Source organism: Rhinolophus ferrumequinum, assembly GCF_004115265.2.
Source record: "Rhinolophus ferrumequinum isolate MPI-CBG mRhiFer1 chromosome 5 unlocalized genomic scaffold, mRhiFer1_v1.p scaffold_110_arrow_ctg1, whole genome shotgun sequence".
NCBI classification, from domain to species: Eukaryota; Metazoa; Chordata; class Mammalia; order Chiroptera; family Rhinolophidae; genus Rhinolophus; species Rhinolophus ferrumequinum.
In genome coordinates, this window is record NW_022680355.1 from 11,084,251 (window position 1) to 11,100,246 (window position 15,996).

Here is a 15,996-nt window from a genome sequence, read left to right on the forward strand (position 1 = left end):
TATACTCCTATTGGATGGACCTTTTTTGCAGCTAGGTAGAAAAGTCATTCGAGTTGTTCTTTTGTATTTAATGTGTTATTCCTTTTTCTCTTTGGTCTAAGTCTGGTGTTCTTCACACTTATCCTGTTTGGGGTTTGGAGAGCTTTTTTAATTTGTAATTTTATGCTTTTGACCAATGTTGGGAAGTTTAAGGCCATTATTCAAATTTTTTTTTTCTGTAGAAAAGCTTGTAGAGGGAGTCTTTTATTTTTCACTTCATATCCTCCTGCAATATATGAATTATTTTTCACAATAAACTTGTATTTTTTAATAATGCTTTTAAGTAGTTATTGTGCCAGAGTGTAAAAGTAACTGAATACAGCATTAATGTATTACTATAGTATTTAATATCATGTCCTTTATTTTTATTAATCACCAGTTGGCTACATAATGAATATTCAGCACATTCAATAAAAATTCACTAAGTGAAGATTCAAAAAGTTTGGAAACAAACATATACAAAATAGTATTCCTTTTGTAATCTCAGACATCAAGTTGGAGAAGGACATATGGGGAATTGAAAGATGAGAGTGAACAAAATGTAAAGAAATATTATAGGAACTTATTTAGGTATTGATTTTTTTAAATGCTCAATTAGGAGGGTTTATAGAAAGGCATGATTCTCAGAGTTTTATGTAAGTTGTACCTTCATCCTTTGTCCTAAACTATACATTTTTATATATTTCGTGAAAGTTGATAAAGCTACACTTGCTATCTCTAGCCCTCTACCTTTGTTGACATTACATATTACTTATTAAGAAACCCATGTAAATGTAAATAAAGTTTCTATTACTTTACATTTAAGAAGGTATTGCAAAGTTAAGATACGCTGCCAAATGGCAACTATGTTGGACAATATCGGTATCCTGTTGTCCCCTGAAACTACATTGATATTGAGGCAGAAGTATTTTTATAATGAATTATTAATTACTTTTATAATAATATTTTTTAATTGTTTGCTCTGCCCTGGATTGCTTTGTAAAGAGTAAGATCTTACAGTGTTTTTGTTCCTTTTTGCTTAATCTTTATTTAAGGTGTAAGGATGTGTTGAATCCTATAGCTTCTATGTTTGGTATTCCCTTGGCCTTTAGAAATATAAGTTCTTAGATAATATTTCAAACACGTATCAAATTTATCATGCATGAGCACCTTGAGGACAGAGATTATACTTTATCCAGTGTCTTCCACACAGAATATATTCAATATATGTTACCAGTTTTTGCTGTAACCTATTCTAACGTACTGTGTTTCCCTGAAAATAAGACCTACTGGACAATCAGCTCTACTGCGTCTTTTGAAGCTTTATAGTAAAATAAGACCGGGTCTTATATTAATTTTTGCTCCAAAAGACACATTAGAGCTGATTGTCCAGCTAGGTCTTATTTTCGGGGAAACACGGTATATATATCATCCACCTTAACCAATAAACTTTTAAATCTTATTTGATTAACTTCCTGAAAAAATTACAAGATGAGGCTTTTGATGTTTTAAATTTAGATTTGTGTTACTTAAATAAATAACCATTTTTAACTGTAGTTTCTCCATTTTTTTCCCTCTACTATGTAAAGAAGGACTATATCATTGAAATACTATATCTAGTAGATATGCCTAAGTTAGCATATATTATGTAGATAATTATTGTGATTTTGGAATTAATTATTCACTCTTGGCCAAACCTGAAACACCAGCTCTCATCTTCTTATGTTGTAATTTTTGTGTTTATTGACTATTAGCTTTTGATTGCTACATGTTATCTGTTTATTTCACAATCTATAAAGTTTTCTTGTGTTTTTTTTTTAATTTTATTGGGGAATATTGGAGAACAGTGTGTTTCTCCAGGGCCCATCAGCTCCAAGTCGTTGTCCTTCAGCTCCAAGTCCAGTCCCCATTTTCAATCTTTAGTTGCAGGGGTGTAGCCCACCATCCCATTGTGGGAATTGAACCAACAACCTTGTTGTTGAGAGCTCGCGCTCTAACCAACTCTGCCATCCGTCCACCCCTACGGAGGCTCAGCAGCAGCTCGTTGTCTTCAGTCTAATTGTGGAAGGCGCACCTCACTGGCCCATGTGGGAATCAAACCGGCAATCCAGTAGTTCAGAGCTCATGCTGTAACCAACTGAGCCACCCGGCCGCCCTATAAAGTTTTTAAAATACCTTTTTACAGTTTTCATTTTTATTTTTATACACAATTTTTTATTTTTGATATAAAAGTAATACAAACTCAATGTAAAATATTTAAAAACAAACAAGTGAAAAGGGTAATAAAAATAATCTGTATGCCTACTATCCAGAGAGATTGTCTTTAACTATTTGATGTGTTTACTTCTACTTGCGTTTTATGTATGTAAATACTTATTTTGAAAAAATGGATTGTACTGGATATGCTGCTTTTAAACTGCCATTTTTTTTCTCATTTTATAGTAGGTCATGGAAATTTTCTCATGACGTTATTTATATTTTTCTACAATATAATTTTAAGGGCTATAGTTACCAATTATCCTGTTGTATATCGTATTTATTTAGCCAAGTATTTATATAAAACATTTACATTCCAGATTTTCCCTATTACTAAGAGTATTGTAACTTACAGTGCTTGTTTATACAATTTGAAATTTTTAAACATAAAAAAGGTTGTAGATATGCTGAAACATATATGAAGATTTCTATTCAAAGAAATTGATGTTTCCAAAATTACAGAGGTAGGCAGTGACAAATCTATTTTATCTTGGATTAATTCTTTTTCAACCACAGTACACTCTGGTTGGCTTCAGGCAAAGTTCCTTATCCATTGAGAAACTGAAATTTGGCCAAGAAGAATTGAATTTCTTATTGTTACAATTTTATTAAGCAGCGTATACATGTAAGTTTTTTATTTATGCTAGTCATTTTTGATTTGTCACCATCTTTGAATAAAAATACCTTATTACAGTTGCATAATACAGTTATTATATATTTTAATATACAGAGGGTGACAAAAAAGTGTACACATTTTAAGAAAGGAAAAAACTGTATTAAAATTGCAATACTCAATATATACTGATAACAAACGATGAATACAAGTCACGTTTGACTTCTCCAATTATAAAAGGGGCTCAAAGTGTTTACCATCAGTGTGATTTTAATGCAGTTTTTTCCTTTCTTAAAATGTGTATACATTTTTTTTGCACCCTCTCTGTATTTGTGTTTTTAAATGACTTTTGCCAGTTATTTTGGTTACACCTACAGCATGTTTGTTCATCTATTCTTTTATTAATTGAACTGTGGTAAGCATTGTTATTAAAGTCTAAAATCTCAGAGTTTTTTAATATTGAAAGAGTAAAGCAACTAACAGAGCCGTAACTTTTGTTTCTATAAGATAGAAATAAATAATTATCTGAACTATTAATGAAATATTTGAAAATCCCTATTAGTATAACTAAGCTAATTTAGTCTTAGATTATCAATTGTGTTCTCCAGGTGATCTGTATTTAATGTATGTTTCCAATAGGTTCATTTCAGCCAACAAATGAAATGATGCTCAAGTTCTATAGCTTCTACAAGCAAGCAACCGAAGGACCCTGTAAACACTCAAGGCCTGCATTCTGGGATCCTATTGGAAGATATAAATGGTAATTTTATATAGAAAGCTATGAAAGGCGTTTTACTATAAGGATATAATTATCATGTGATTGTTATTTATGTGGTTATGTATTATCCTATGCATAAAGTGATCGAGGTACAGGATACAGTTTTTATCCTCCGTGTGCTCTTAATACAATTTCACACAAATGGGGAAGTCTTGGGAAGAGAAAAAACAATAAAATAAAAAGGGGTACGTACATCAAAGATAATAAGCTTTTTAGTTAGCCTTTTCCTTTTTGTTTTTTTTTGGTTTTTTTGCCCCTACCTCCCGGTTTTAAAGCCATTGTTTCTCAGTCTAGTAGGCGCAGCTCCCTGGCCCATGCTGGTATTTTGAGCCTTGCGCGCTGCCCGGCTGAGGCAGTTGGTCGCCTGTCATCAGTCGGCTGCTCACAGCAGCTCACGGCCACTCTTGTCGGCTCACAATAGCTGCCGGCCACTCATGGCTGCCGGCCAGCGCAGCCACCGGCCGCTCAGGGCAGCACACAGCAGCCTGCGACAGCTCACACCGACCTCTGGCTGTTCACCGCACCCCAGCTCCAGGGAGAGCCGTTGTTCACAGTCTTAGCTGTGGAGGGCACAGCTCACTGGCCCATGTGGGAATCAAACCAGCGGCCTTCAGCATTAGGAGCATGGCACTCCAGAGCCACCGGGCCGCCCCAGTCTTTCCTTTTATGGCATTTTTATGCCAAGAAAAACTCCTAAACTAAGTTAAAGAGAAATAAACTCTCCTGACTCTTTGACCTGCCATGAAAAATAGTGACTTTTCTGAGGTGACATTGTTTGCTTTGAGCCTTTAAGATATTAATTAACTAGGAGCATGACTCAGGTACTGTCATACTAACGTTTTATCTAAGCCGAATGTCCCACTATACTTGAATAGAAATTTGATTTTTAATATACTTAAGAGAATCATAAACTATCCAGAGATACTTCTACCATATTTCTAGTTAACTAACATTTGATGTTCTAAATACTGCTGAAGACTTTATAAATGTCTAACAAAACGTAACTTAGTCTGACATAGACTATATGTATGAACAGAGTGTTTTGATTGGTGAAGCATATCTTAAGAGCCACACATGTTGATAGCTAAATTTCTTCACTCTGAATTGGAAGTCCTTAAACTACTTTGAGGATTTCTTACCACCCGTACTATATACTTTTATCTAAGATTTTTATGAATAGTCACAAAATAATAGGTTAAGTATAATAGCAACATGTTATCTTTTTTTCAGAAAATTTATTTAATTTATAATTTTCCCTTGAAATTGATCTTTGGTGGAGTTAAACTGCTTCTGGAAAAAAAAGGTATAAAAAGAGTTTTTCACTTTAGGTAGAAATTTTAAAGGAGTATACTCATTATCTAAGGGGTTAAAATTTTCCTGTCCCTCACATTTTCCTTTTTTTCTTATTAGAAGGAAGAAACTATTTCCATTTTTCAAATGTGTAAATTAGACTCTTATTTAAATTAATGGAAACTTTTTTTTTTTTAATTGGGGAAGGGGAACAGGACTTTATTGGGGAACAGTGTGTATGTACTTCCAGGACTTTTTTTTTTCCAAGTTAAGTTGTTGTCCTTTCATTCTTAGTTGTGGAGGGTGCTATTCAGCTTTAAGTTGTCGTTTCAGCCTTACTTGCGGAGGGCGTAGCTCAGCTTCAGGTCCAATTGCCGTTGCTAGTTGCAGGGGGCGCAGCCCACCATCCCTTGCGGGAGTCGAGGAATTGAACTGGCAACCTTGTGGTTGAGAGCCCACTGGCCCATGCGGGAACCGAACCGGCACTCTTCGGAGTCAGGAGCATGGAGCTCTAACCGCCTGAGCCACCAGGCCGGCCCAAATTAATGGAAACTTTTAACCCAAACTTCTGTTCATCTAAAACATGTATCTTCTAAAGCATTCATTTCTTTCATTGTTCTATATAATGACAAACTTTTAAAGAGTTCTTAGCAAATATTTTTGAACAGTCTATAGTTTATTTGGTTTTATATAGTCTGTATAATCTATAGTTGAGTTATATACTTATTAGTTTTAAATACTATTTACTTTGCCAGTTTATTACTGCGATACTCTTCAAGATGATGCATTTAAAGAGATCCTTTGGAAATACAATAAGGCTTTAAGTAGAGCTTGTTTTAAATAATGACCCTACAGTATCAACTATAAATTGTATTTTGAACAATTGAAAATCAGGTGTCTTTATTGTTATTTGAATGTTTTCATTTTTAGGGATGCTTGGAGTTCATTGGGTGATATGACCAAAGAGGAAGCCATGATTGCATATGTTGAAGAAATGAAAAAGGTAGGGAAAATAATTCACAGGAGAAAATAAAAATATTCGGAGCAGTTCTAATTTAATTTTATCATCAAGCAAATTAGCTGCTTTATTTTAAGGAACAAGGAGATTGTAATATGTTAGAATATGCAATCTAGATTATTGAATTATTCTTTATCTGTCTTATCAATGTTCATCTCAAGGTAAGTGTTTTTTCTTTAAGATACATCACATTGTGGGTATTTTGGGGATTTTTCTTTTGTTTTGTATTTTTCACCTTCCCTATCTTTCTATGTAGTTGACTTCTGCAGAAGGTATAGAAATAGGAATCTTTAAAAATAGGAGTCCCTAACTCAGGAGTCTGGGAAATACCTGGCCTGCCTTTAAAGCATTTCTTTAGAACCTTTTATTTAGGAGAAATAGTTAACAAGACTGCCGAACAGTGGTCTTGTACACATTTTAACTCAAAATTGAGATATACCCATCACTGTACTTCTCAGTAACAAGTATTTCTGTGACTGCAAAGCGAAATAGGTAAGAATGCTTTTAGTTTCTTTGGTAACTTCTAAAAAGTGCATTCATCATTCACTAGCTCTTCTAAGTCCATTCAAAGAATTGTTTAGAGGAACAAATTTATGAAGAAATCATAGATTTTAAAGATAATCTGAGTGCCTTTTTTATAAAGGACCATTTTTATGTTGGAGAAGAATCAGGAAGTGGGAAATGTAGGTCTTTTTGACAATCTTAAATAAATTATCTTTGAACTGAAAGAAAATCTGTAAAAATGAATAAAGTTTTGTTTTGTTTCGTTTTCCCAGAGGGTTTGACAGTATTAGTAACTTCTGTTTGGTAGATTCAAACTAGTTTTTGCTTTGTTTTATTCATATTTACACTGCCAAAGTTGTGCCCTTTGTTACATTTTCACAATTTTTTTTACTGGACTTTGTTTATAATAGAGGGCAGAGTTTAGTTCTTTTGGCTGTGAACTGTATCAGTGACACAACAACAAAGGAGCCTTTGAAAAGCAGAGAGAAAGAGAATCTAAAGTTTTTTTGGTTTGATAACTGTTGCTTTTCCTTTACCTTAAATATCATTATAAATGTTAGGACATTCTGCAATGTAAAGCTGAATGACACATTAAGTAAAATTTACCCATTTTACTTGTCCAATTTTATTAATTCATAATGTAGCCACAGTTTAAAGTGGGAGGGTGTGAAACAATGTGTATTCCACTTTTCTCCCCCAAGAAAGATAAAGACTATACATCTGCCTTTTAGCTGTCTTAAACTACTTCCCACTGTATCTGTAGGTTTCTGTAACTAACTCTCTAATTAAAAGAATTCACCAACTACTTTCAGTAAGACTTTAACATTTTCAATTCATACTGTGAATACAATACAGTTTATAGGAAACTTTTAGAGGTAATCTAAAAGTAGTAGGATATGGGTAGTTTAAAATTTTGATTAGTCTTTAAAATTTTTTTCAGAGTTTAACTTTGTGAACATCAGTAGATAAAATTTCATGCCTCTAAATAATCAGTTAGGATAGTACATTATCCCAAAGATTTCATTACTGTATTTGGGACTTTATCTAACGTCAATAATTTACTAACTGAAGCAGTCATTAAGTTATGTTCTTAAATATGGTTCACAAATCCCTAGAATTCGTCTTTCAGTGTGAATCTAATTCCATGCCTGTGCATTCAAGAGTTTAAGGAACTTTATTCATTTAATTTATATGTTATAATAGATAATGTTTTATAGAAAATTGCCTTTCATAATTTGTAAACCATCCAGTGAAATATCACCAAAAAACTTGCCAAAATCAAAAATTGTTTTAAAATAATATAATAGGATTTTAGCTTTCAGGGACTGAGAGTAACTAATGTGGTTTGGGGGCAATAAGCCATGTTTTTTTAAATAAAGTTTGTTTTGATTTATAATCAGGAGGAAATATAAAGTTCTATTTTCTGTACAATTTTATGGGCTATCTTATGGGGATTTCCAGAAAATTCAGCTAGTACTTGAATAATGTGTATTATGTCTGTTGATTTAAAGAGATATAAGTGTCCAATAGTCCGCCATTATTCATGGGGGATATATTCCAAGATCCCCAATCCATGCCTCAACCTGTGGATAGTACTGAACCCTTTATATACTATTTTTTCCCTATACATACATACCTTTTTACTTAAAGGAAGCACTTTATGGCTTCTTTTGTGACATATTGAATTGCCATTATCACTACTCTTGCATTTTTGGGCCATTATTATTGGGTCAGGATGGGATATGTGTTTCGCTTTCCATATTCTGCTCAGTCAAGTCTTTATATCCACTGTGGAATAGTGTAAAGGATACTAACTTGTGTTTGAATTATATCTCTGCCATTGATTAGCTGTGTCTTTGGTCATATCAAACTAAACACTACCTATGGTTTCAGTTTCTGGTTTGAATCTAATTCTCAGAATGGAAAACTAATAATTATTATAATTCAAATATATTACAAATCATGTATCTATAATAAGCTATAAAAATGCTCTCCCTAACGGTCCTAGCCTTTAATAAGTATTTCCTTTAGCAAAAGTACAGTTTATGAATAAAGCATTCTTGTCAGACCTATCCATTGATAGGAGCAGCAATTAGATAATTTACTATGAGCTGTAAAATTAAGTTATAATCACTAAAACCAGTTATTGTTAACATAGTTCATTTTGTATAGTCTCTGTGAATAACACCCCTTCTCTCTCTCTGTCTCTGTCTCTCTCTCAAGCACGCATGCACGCATGCTCATGTACATACACACACAGTAGTAATGGTGATGGGTGTATCCCAGCTCTAAATCATATCAGATTTGCTGATTACCATAGACAATGTATCTGGTTTAGAAATAAAAGCATGTTTGAACAAAAATTTTAGAGTTGTAAACTGTATTGTTCATTAAATACCTCCTATGTGCAGGACACTGGAAATACAGGAGTGATCAAAAACATTGAGTTTACATTATATTGTGAAAGGTACTGAATGAGCAATAAAGCAGGGAGCGTGACTAACAAATCCGAGGTTGTTGTTAATTTTAAAGATACAAGGGATCATTTTAAAACTGCATATGAGCTAAAGAAATGTGCAAGAATGATATAGGACTTTGGTTGCTTAAAATAATAAATTCGTTTATATTAATACAGGTAAGATACGTAAATGAAAAAAATCCAAACATTGAAAGAAGTATAAAGTGAAAAATGTGTTCCCCATTGTCTCTATTTTAACTCTTTAGTGGTAATTACTTTTAATTGTATTTTGTAGATTGATTCATAAGAGATATATTATATATATACATATATATCATGTTTTCTCGAAAATAAGACCTAGCCGGACAATCAACTCTAATGCATCTTTTGGAGCAAAAATTAATATAAGACCAGGTATTATATTATATTACATTACATTGTATTACATTATGTTATAAAGACCCATCCTTATATTATAGTAAAATAAGACTGGGTCTTAAATTAATTTTTGCTCCAAAAGACACATTAAAGCTGATTGTCCATCTAGGTCTTATTTTCGGGGAAACACAGTATACAGATATACATATAGCTATATTAAAAAAGAAAACCAAGAGTGGTATCATATTAAATATACTGTGTGGCAACTAGCTTTTTTGCTTGTAAAAAAATTCATGGATATTTTTCCAATCAGAACACAAACCTTAGTCTTTTTAATATCTCCAAAATATTCCATGTATGGAAATACTTTTAATTTATCAGTCATCCACTGATGGCTATTTATTTCAATGTCTTTTCAGTTAATATACCTTGCTCTTTAAATTTGATGATTTTAAATTGGCCCTTAGTTATAAAGTTATAAAGGTGTCTGAAAGTGGTTATTATTTCCTAACTTACTTTTGTGCCCTTTTAAGAACAATACCATAGTATTAAACAACAGACATAATTTACATTAACCCCACAGTTTTCTATTTTATTTAACATTAGTGCTTAGTTATTATTTTTTTTACAGGTAACCAAATCTTAAGTGTCTTTATTTTGCTTTTGTCATCATTTGAATTAAAGAAAATATTTGACATGTAATACACATTTTTAAAATGTGTGCGTCTACTTCGCCACCTTCAATGGAACCCAGTGCCCTTAGTTTTTAATGCACAATATGTAGATTATTGTGTAAAATTTCACAGAAGCTTATGTGAAATAGCCTTTAAAATGAAAACACTTTTAAATCTTTAATATACTTGAAACTTTTCTAGGAGGGTATATATGTTAAGTATGTAATATAAATACTTTGGGAGTCTATCAATGAATCTCACATCTCACAGTTATCAAGACTTAAATTATAAATGTTATATTATTTGATACTAATATAGACCAGATTAATAGTTTTTGATTTCACAAGATTCGTTTCTTTTGATTATAGATTCTTGAAACTATGCCGATGACTGAGAAAGTTGAAGAATTGCTCCATGTCATAGGCCCATTTTATGAAATTGTAGAGGACAAAAAGAGTGGCAGAAGTTCTGATTTAACTTCAGGTTGGACTATTTTACCTCATTTTAAATTCAGCAACTGATACATTATGCATGCGTTATATTTATATGTCTAATTTCTTTTTAATTTCACATGCTAGTCCGACTGGAGAAAATCTCTAAATACTTAGAAGGTAGGAATAAAGAAATCCATGTAAAAATTTTGTTTAAAATTTACATGCCAAAGAATTCTGCTCAAATTTATATAATTTATAAGCTTGTCACTCAAGAGTTTTCTTTCTATTTTTATTTGTTTCTTTTTTTTGTCTTTTTCCTGTCACTCAGGCGTTTTGAATCTAAGCAAACACGTTATATAAAGTTCAATAATATTATAAACCCTTAAGTTTGAACCCTTAACTTACTGCGACATGATAGGTGGTTCTCTTAGTACATAAAAAATTATAACAGAATTCATAGTTTTATTTTCATAGATTATATTTTCTATTTTGCTTAATGAATTATATTAGCAATACTATGGCTGAAATAATTTTCTAAGCTAATTTTAAAGTGATACATTTATAGTATGGTTTAACTGTAGTTTAGCAAGCTAAAACAAGACATCAGTGAATTCACTTAGCTTGGTTTCTCTTTTTAGAATTCTGTTTTCATGTTCTCAGTAAAGAATTGAAAGGTCTATCTTTAACATACCAGCAGGAGTTGAAAATAACATACACATTTGCTGGTATTAACCGTAAACATTTGCTTTTTAAATTTTTTTAGAAATGAGCCCATAAGTCATTTTAAATGAAAATTGTATATGTTTTGATACATATGGTATCCCTTTTTTTTCTGTCATCCCTACTTACAAGGCATCTTATTACTAATTGATGGAAATTACAGTGTTTCAGCTCAGCCATCATCGTGTTCTCTCATGAGGCCCCCAGGACGTGTCTGCCATGGTAACTGAGAGTGACTGCTCACTGGGCATACTCGTACCACACTCTCGATATCTGACTTGCCTAGAGAAGTCAGATGTGATCAGATAATCTTCCTTATTCATGCTTATTCAATCAAAAAAGTATTAAGTGTTTTCTCTGTATGAAGCATGTTTTTAGGGTGCAAAGGGGAATAAGCCTGGACCTGCTTTTGTAGTGTCCAGCTTACCGGCCAGACCCAGATGTTTAAACAACTAATTATAAAAACAAGGAAGAATGAATAATAATATAATAATAATAAAGGTCCAGGTCCACATCCCTTAAGTATAATTGAAAAATTCAATAAGCTTGAGAAACATTTTTTTTTTTTTGTAACTCATTTGGCAGCAAAACTTGTCCTGACATGAACTAATTGAGGAGCAAGCCCTGACCTGAAATGACATGAAGCTATTTTAAGTCTTTATTTATCCTATCTAGTGTGATTATTCATGCTTTGCTACAAATATCTTAATTTTTTTTTTAGTGAGAGCTGCCTAGACTCTGTTGAAGATGTTAGAGTATATACAGTATATCTCTGCATGTATATAATATACAGTATATATAATATACCTTTGCAAAATTAGAAAATTCTGTATTTCGAATCATATCTGGATCCAAGGGTGGTAAGGGATGTGGACCTGTAGCATTATTTAACCTGTACCATTTTAATATACACTTAGATTGTTTCCTCTTCTAATCTTCTAATCTGACCATATACAAATGTCATTTTACATATGTGGAAGGTATCTGTAAGAAATAATGTAAAAGTTAATTGCTGGATCAAAGGATATGGGTATTTGATGGGTGTTTGCAATTTTGTAAGATATCACCACATTGCAAGACAGTTTGCAATCTTGACTTTAGTGTGTGTGTGTGCTAGTGCTTTGGTTTATTTTCCACTTAGTGCAAGGCACATGGTTATGGGTGACAGGAAGGCTTGCGTGTGTCTTGGATAGTAAAGAGCGATGCTCTCTCTCAACTTCCATTTTGGTGTTTTGCTCTTTTGGTATAAAAGAACCCAACTGCTTCTGCTTGCTGCAGCTGGCCTAGTCTATGGGGTGGGGTTGGGAATAGGGTAGAGAGGAGGGCAGGGGGTAGGATCTCAACAGAGCCTACTGCCCCTGGAAGTCTGGTGGCTGCTGGAAGCCACTCAGGATGGGGGCCCAGCGTTGGCTTTGCTGGACTGGCCAATAGCCCTGTTTCCTTGTGGCTTCCCGAGCCGGGTCATAGGTGATCATGCTGCTGGACATCTGGGGAAGTAGCGAGTGCTCTGGGAACACCCATCACTGGCCATGAATGGGAGAGTGGACTTCCCAAAACAGAAGCTCCTCCGTCAGTGACCTGGGTCAGCCTTGGAGAGACCGGGGTGATGGGAGGTGGCTTCCCCAGGGTACTCGGCACTTCCACAGCAGCTGTCACTGGAAGTGGAACCCAGGCGCCGCTGGTACTAGTAGTTGTAGGTGGCCGCTAGCGATCTGCTGGAGGGGTGGCTGCCGTGCTCTTGCTTGTGGAAACCTCGGCAGTGACTCCTAGCAGGCCTCGGCACACGATCACGGGGGGTGTGGACCGGGGCTCTAGGCCACGGAGCCCATTTGCAGAAGAGTCCACCGGAGGCCGCTCCACCACCAAGATGCGTGGGGTTGACTTTTTTTTTAATAAAGCATTTTGTTCAAAATTGTCATTTAGGCCCAGGAGAACAGATGTAGGATGTAGCTGTGTCACATAGGCTTTTTCAGAATATACATATATAGTAAGTTTTGAAATCAGGAAGTATGAACTGTCCCACTTTGTTCTTTTCCAAGATGGTTTTAACTATTCTGGATCCCTTGCATTTCCATACGAATTTTAGAATCAGCTTGTCAATTTTTGCAAAAAAAAGAAAGCTAGGAATTTGATAGAGATTGCAATGAATTATAGATCATTTGGGGGAATATTTTAATCTCAACAATATTGCCTTCCAAGTAATTTACTTAGATCTTCTTTAATTTCAACATTTTGTCATTTGCAGTGTATAATTCTTATACTTTTTTGTCAAATGTATTGCCATGTTTCCCCGAAAATAAGACCTAGCTGGACAATCAGCTCTAATGCATCTTTTGGAACAAAAATTAATGTAAGACCCGGTTTTATTTTACTGTAAGACCGCATATAACATAACATAACATAATATATAATATACTATAATACCAGGTCTTATATTAATTTTTGCTCCAAAAGATGCATTAGAGCTGATTGTCCAGCTAGGTCTTATTTTCGGGGGAACTCGGTAGTAAGTATTTAATTCTTTTGGGGGCTTTTGTAACTTGAATTGTTTTCTAATTTTATTTTTGGCTTGATTTGTTAGCTTATAGAAATACAGTTGATTTTTATATGTTGACCTTGTATCCTGCAATGTTGCCAAACTATTTCTTAGTCCTAACAGTTTTTTGTAGATTTCATAGGATTTTCTGTGTAGAAGAGCATGTCATATACAGAGGTTATTTTACCTCTTTGTTTCCAATCTGGATTTTAAAATTTTTTTTTTCCCTTGCCTAACTGCCCTGGCTAGAACTTCTAGTACAATATTAAATAGAGATGGCAAAAGCAGACATCTTTGTCTTGTTCCTTATTTTGGGAGTACACAATTCAGTCTTTTTGCATTAAGTATGGAGACTAGTTGTGACTTTTCGTAGATGCCCTTCATCAAATTGAAGAAATTCTCTTTTATTCTTAATTCCTTCAGCCTTATTATCATGAAAGAGTGTTGGATTTTGTCAAATGCTTTTTCTATCTGTTGTCATAATTGTGGCTTTTGTCCTTTAGTCTGTTAATACGGTATATCACATTAATTGATTTTTGGATGTGAAGTAGGGCTCATTAGTAATTCTCTGTGCTTTCCACAACTCACAGAACTGTTGTGATGCTGTTTTTGCTGTTGTTAAGTAGTTTTTGACAGCTATCCATTTGATGAGGGAAGCATTTGATGAGGTTTCCCTGTTACTTAGTTTTGTTGAAGATGTCTGTGGGTGGTGCGCGTTTTTGTTTTCGTTTTTGTTTTGTTGTTATTATTTTATTCTGGTTGTCGGGGGAAAGTAAGAGAGATTCAGAAACAACCATGATTCTCTAAGTGAGAATAGAACACAATGCGTTATATAAGAGTTGAATTTTTAGTCTTTTGTTCCATTAGTTAGGTAGACTTAAATAAGAATATAGGCCTGACTGTTTAAGATGTACAGAGATTTTGAAATTTGTTATGTTGTTTGGGATGCAGGGAAGCATCCAAAATGCATTTGTATAGTGAAAATAAAGCCCAAAAGCTTATGGAGGAAGGACCACTGTTTTGGGCCAGTAGCCACTTAGGAGGCGTTTAGTATCTTAAAGAGTTGTGGGAATGTAATTCCCTGTATCTCAAAATGTGGTCAAGTAACCAACAGCATTGGCATCACATGGGAGCTTTATGGAAAGGCTGAATCTTAGATCACCCCAGACTTACTGATTCAGAATCTCCATTTTAACTAGATCACAGGTGATTCCTATGCATGTTAGCGTTGGGGAAGCTCTGATGTGTTTACTCTCAAAGTAAGACTTTGGTCAATAGACAGTTGTCTTTTTAAGTGATTAATAGCATTAACTGATTTTTTTTTTAAGTTTAACTATAAAGACATAATAATAAGTTGTGCACCTGAAGCCTTAAAGTTTATAAAATGATTTTTTTAAATGTTTAAATATAGTCCACCTAAATAAACATTTTTTAAATGTTTAAATATAAGGTGACTGTTGTTAGGGCCAAAATATTATATTTATACTTTCAGTTTGCTAGCATATAGCAACTGTCTTCATTTACCATCTATAAAGATAATTCATCTCTAACTTTACTATTTTGATTGATGTTAACTAAAAATAATTTATCCTCTGCGTTGTTCAGAAAGGTTTTAAGATTGCTTTATCATTTTGTTGTAAACTAATTGAAGGAATTTATCTAGTATTTATATAATTTATAGTCAAAAGAATACTATTAATTACATATCAGATTACAACTTTTTTCTTCAAAATTACTTTACTAGTTATTGTAAATTATAGTGTTGTAAATTATAGCATTATTGTATGTTATAGCGTTAGAGATTAAATGGTCATTTCATATTTTAGATCTTGGTAATGTTCTAACTTCTACTCCAAATGCCAAAACTGTTAATGGTAAAGCTGAAAGCAGTGATAGTGGAGCTGAGTCTGAGGAAGAAGAGGCCCAAGAAGAAGTGAAAGAAGCAGAACGAAGTGATAATGGTAATCTTTGGATGATGGGCTAATAATTTTACATTAAATAAGACAAAAGGATCTGGAGAAGTTTGGCTGATTTGGTGTTATATGCGTGTAGTGGGATATGGGCTGTTGACTCTGTAATTAGGTTTGCTGTGGACCAAAAGGCTCTACTATAGGGACAGACAGCCTTACGCATAGATGGAATAGATAGCAGTTAAAAGCTAAGGAGAAAGCTGAAAGCTAACTGGCCATTCCTCCAAATGTAATGCCTGAAATGCTGCATTAGAAATACATTCATTTGGGTTGGCTGGTTAGCTCAGCTGGTTGGAGCGTGGTGCTGATAAAACCGAGATTGCCAGTTCGATCACCACATGGGCCACTG

General features: G+C 33.8%; 1 protein-coding gene and 1 pseudogene across 9 annotated transcripts in view; one reads left to right on the plus strand and one right to left on the minus strand.

Annotated features, from left to right (window-relative positions):
- Positions 1–15,996, plus strand: part of ACBD5 (acyl-CoA binding domain containing 5) — a 38,397-nt gene that overhangs the window by 2,109 nt on the left and 20,292 nt on the right. For 8 of the 9 annotated variants that reach the window (XM_033100677.1, XM_033100679.1, XM_033100676.1 and 5 more), the window contains exons 3-7: positions 3,527–3,647; positions 5,886–5,958; positions 10,356–10,470; positions 10,566–10,598; positions 15,504–15,638. In XM_033100677.1, the coding sequence (XP_032956568.1) occupies positions 3,527–3,647; positions 5,886–5,958; positions 10,356–10,470; positions 10,566–10,598; positions 15,504–15,638 (477 nt within the window). The remainder of the gene's footprint in view (positions 1–3,526; positions 3,648–5,885; positions 5,959–10,355; positions 10,471–10,565; positions 10,599–15,503; positions 15,639–15,996) is intronic. The other variant, XM_033100678.1, reaches the window with a different exon arrangement.
- On the minus strand, positions 12,529–13,841 carry LOC117019105 (pancreatic progenitor cell differentiation and proliferation factor-like; annotated as a pseudogene).